We start from the raw sequence: 3877 nt of genomic DNA, 5'->3' as shown, positions 1-3877 counted from the left end.
GGAGATCTGAGCGATCTAGTGAGAGACAGGCAAGGAGCTGAAGAAGTTGAAGTGCACATCCAACCCAGCACCCGCTCCTGCCCTTTGGAGTAAAACATCAGCTTCTGGAACCAGAAGACAAAAGCCTCCTTCGTGTCCAGGATAAGAGAGAGACAGACCTCAGTATGAACCTAAAGATGCATCTTTACCCACATTTTAATATTTCTGAAATCAAAATACATCTGAGAATCGCTGCCGGCCAGCAGTCGTTGGCCATAGTAGTCATTGCCTGTAGACAGGCATAAAACTCGTGGAACGGCCCAGAAGGGAATTCTAGAGATAGTCGTGGAGGAACCTTTTAGGAGATGCTACACCACCCATGCTCTGGATGGCACAGAGGACGAGCTTGCACAGCAAAACATGAATATTGCAGACTTCAAGTTGGAAAATAATTCGTAAGAGTCACACTCTGAAAATGAAGTTTTGTACATTCCCTAGCCAATTTACTTCATTTTTAGTTTTCTTTCTACATATGCACAAGAGATACATAGGCGCGAAATCAATGCCAAAATAAGTATAAGAACATTTCCAATAAAAATTCTAAGGCATAAAATAATCACTGTGTTACAGCTGTAGGAGTACTTTTTGTTTTCTTAGTGGTACATAAAATCATAGTGGGTCTCACAACCGATGACATCTGAAATTCAATGAAATACAAGATGTGTGTCACCCAGAATAGTTTACTTAACAGCCCTGAACTTCAGATCTGTCTTCTGAAAAAGATCATAACCTCTACCTCCTTAGAGAGATGGGGGCTGACCCGGTAGCTAGCCCCAGCAGAATTCACAGAAATCTATGTGCCACAGTGTCTATTCCCAGTCAATGGAAGTAACTATTATTCTCTAGACATTTATCTGCTTCAACCACAATACAAATACCATAAACAAACTTATTTACTCACCACTGTGTGGTTTCCTTTGCTTCTTTAACTTGCCAACTCTGTACCAGGTGGACAAAACCCCACAGATACCTATAAGGCCTTGATGACAAGAGTATTTTTTGGTGATCATCTGTGAAGCAAATGAAATGAAAGGACTATTTGATCCAGTGTTTTAATGATAGAATGACTGTAACATCAAATCCGATTGTTTTTTGTTTTTAATAAATTCATTTATTTATTTATTTTGGGCTGCAGTGGGTCTTTGTTGCTGCGCGCGGGCTTTCTCTAGTTGCGGCGAGCGAGGGCTACTCTTCGTTGCAGTGAGCAGGCTTCTCACTGTGGTGGCTTCTCTTGTTGCATTGCAGAGCACGGGCTCTAGGTATGTGGGCTTCAGCAGTTGTGGCATGTGGGCTCAGTAGTTGTGGCTCGCGGGCTCTAGAGTGCAGGCTCAGTAGTTGTGGCGCACAGGCTTTGTTGCTCTGCGGCATGTGGGATCTTCTGGACCAGGGCCCGAACCTGTGTCCCCTGCACTGGCAGGTGGATTCTTAACCACTGCGCCACCAGGGAAGCCCTTTTTTTTTTTTTAACATCTTTATTGGAGTATAATTGCTTTACAATGTTGTGTTAGTTTCTGCTGTATAACAAAGCTATATGTATACATATATCCCCATATCCCCTCCCTCTTGTGCTTCCCTCCCACCCTCCCTATCCCACCCCTCTAGGTGGTCACAAAGCACCGAGCTGATCTCCCTGTGCTATGCAGCTGCTTCCCACTAGTTATCTATTCTACATTTGGTAGTGTACATATGACCATGCCACTCTCTCACTTTGTCCCTTCGTCCCAGCTTACCCTTCCCCCTCCCCGTGTCCTCAAGTTCATTCTCTAAGTCTGAGTCTTTATTCCTGTCCTGCCCCTAGGTTCATCAGAACCTTTTTTTTGATTCCATATATATGTGTTAGCATACAGTATTTGTTTTTCTCTTTCTGACTTACTTCACTCTGTATGACAGACTCTAGGTCCATGCACCTCAAATCCAATTGTTTTAAATACCACTCAAGGAGAATAGAAAAGAATATATCAATCTCAAGGTGGGTAGAGGAAATTGCTTTAAAATTCTTTTAACTAAAAAAAATGTTTTAAACTTTGACAATCAGATTATAAGCCAACTAAAACACTTAAATATCTTTAAGTTGAATGGCTGAGCAATAGTTATCTTTCTGATTCTAAAAGTCTTTCTTTAGCTCCCAAAGTATGGCTGGTGACATTAGCTAGCGCTCGCTCTACTCTCTCTTACGGGGAAACAGCAGACTACAACAGACTGAGCTGTATCTGCCCCTATTTCCAACAGACTCATGTTCAACTTTCGCTCACCAAAAAAAGAAAAGATAAAAAGCCGGGAAAATTTTATTAACCCTTTTAAAAAATAAGTTAATATAAGATTATAGCAAAAAAGGAACCTGAACTTTAGTAACACAGCTGGAACAATCCGCAGTGGCGGGAGAAGAGATTTAATTTAGTTGATTTTCTGTAGTTGTTGGTCGTTCGCTAGTCTCACGGTGATGGAAGATGCACGTTTTTCTGAAGGGACCGAGAAGCTGCTGGAGGTTTAGTTCTCCAGGCAGCAACCCAATGCAAACCAAGGATCTGGGGATCTTCGCACCATCCCAAGATCCGAGTGGGAAATACTCTTGAAGGATGTGCAATGTTCATAAGTGTGACAAAAACTGACAAGCAGGAAGCTTATGTACTCAGTGAGAGTAGCATGTTTGTCTCCAAGAAATGTTTCATTTTGAAGACATGTGGTACCACCCTCTTGCTGAAAGCACTGGTTCCCCTGTTGAAACTTGCTAGGGATTACAAGGGGTTTGACTCAGTTCAAAGCTTCTTTTACTCTGGTAAGAATTTCACGAAGCCTTTTCACCAAGGGTACCCACACCAGAATTTCCGGGAAGAAACAGAGTTTCTTAATGCAATTCTCCCAAATGGAGCAGCATATTGTATGGGACGCATCAATTCTGATTGTTGGTACTTGTATACTTTGGATTTCCCAGAGAGTCGGGTAATCAGTCCGCCAGATCAAACCCTGGAAATTCTGATGAGTGAGCTTGACCCAGCAGTTATAGACCGGTTCTACATGAAAGATGGTGTTACTGCAAAGGATGTCACTCGTGAGAGTGGAATTCGTGACCTGATACCAGGTTCTGTCATTGATGCCACACTGTTCAATCCTTGTGGGTATTCAATGAATGGAATGAAATCGGATGGAACTTATTGGACTATTCACATCACTCCAGAACCAGAATTTTCTTATGTTAGCTTTGAAACAAACTTAAGTCAGACCTCCTATGATGACCTGATCGGGAAACTTATGGAAGTCTTCAAGCCAGAAAAATTTGTGACCACCCTGTTTGTAAATCAGAGTTCTAAATATCTCACAGTGCTTTCTCCGCCCCAGAGTATTGAAGGTTTTAAACGTCTTGATTGCCAGAGCGCTATGTTCAGTTTTGTTTTTACCAGTTTTGCTAAGAAGCAGCAACAACAGCAGAGTTGATTAAGAAAAATGAAGAAAAAACGCAAAAAGAGAACACACACAGAAGGCGGCGGTGGCTGCTTTTTAGATTGATACCAAGGGCCATGCTTTCCATAACCACCACCTTGTAGTTGCAGAAAGCCCTAGATGTAATGATAGTGTAATCATTTTGATTTGTATACATTATTATATCAAGTAGCTAGATATCTTGCATGAATGCTCTCTTCTGCGTTTAGGTATCCTATGCCACTCTTGCTGTGAAATTGAAGTCATGTAGAGAAAACCTTTTACTATTTGAAACTTTACAACACTTGTGAAAACAATTCAATTTGCTTTATTCACAGTGTAATATTTCTCCAGGTATCATCCAAAATTCCGCACAGACAAGGCTTTCATCCTCATTAGGTGTTGGCCTCAGCCTAGCCAT

At 41.7% G+C, this 3877-nt stretch overlaps 1 protein-coding gene across 1 annotated transcript; it reads left to right on the top strand.

The window, feature by feature from the left end:
* Window positions 1-2607: 2607 nt before the first annotated feature.
* On the top strand, window positions 2608-3471 carry LOC109549187 (S-adenosylmethionine decarboxylase proenzyme 1-like). The gene has a single exon (XM_073790896.1). It carries the CDS (start codon window positions 2623-2625, stop codon window positions 3469-3471), a length of 849 nt encoding a protein of 282 aa, XP_073646997.1. The 5' UTR covers window positions 2608-2622.
* The last annotated feature ends 406 nt before the right edge of the window (window positions 3472-3877 follow it).

The sequence above is a fragment of the Tursiops truncatus genome, chromosome 13 (genome assembly GCF_011762595.2).
Source record: "Tursiops truncatus isolate mTurTru1 chromosome 13, mTurTru1.mat.Y, whole genome shotgun sequence".
Taxonomy (NCBI): Eukaryota; Metazoa; Chordata; class Mammalia; order Artiodactyla; family Delphinidae; genus Tursiops; species Tursiops truncatus.
Note: the sequence above shows the minus strand (reverse complement) of the source record. Positions and strands in the feature narration are given on the sequence as shown.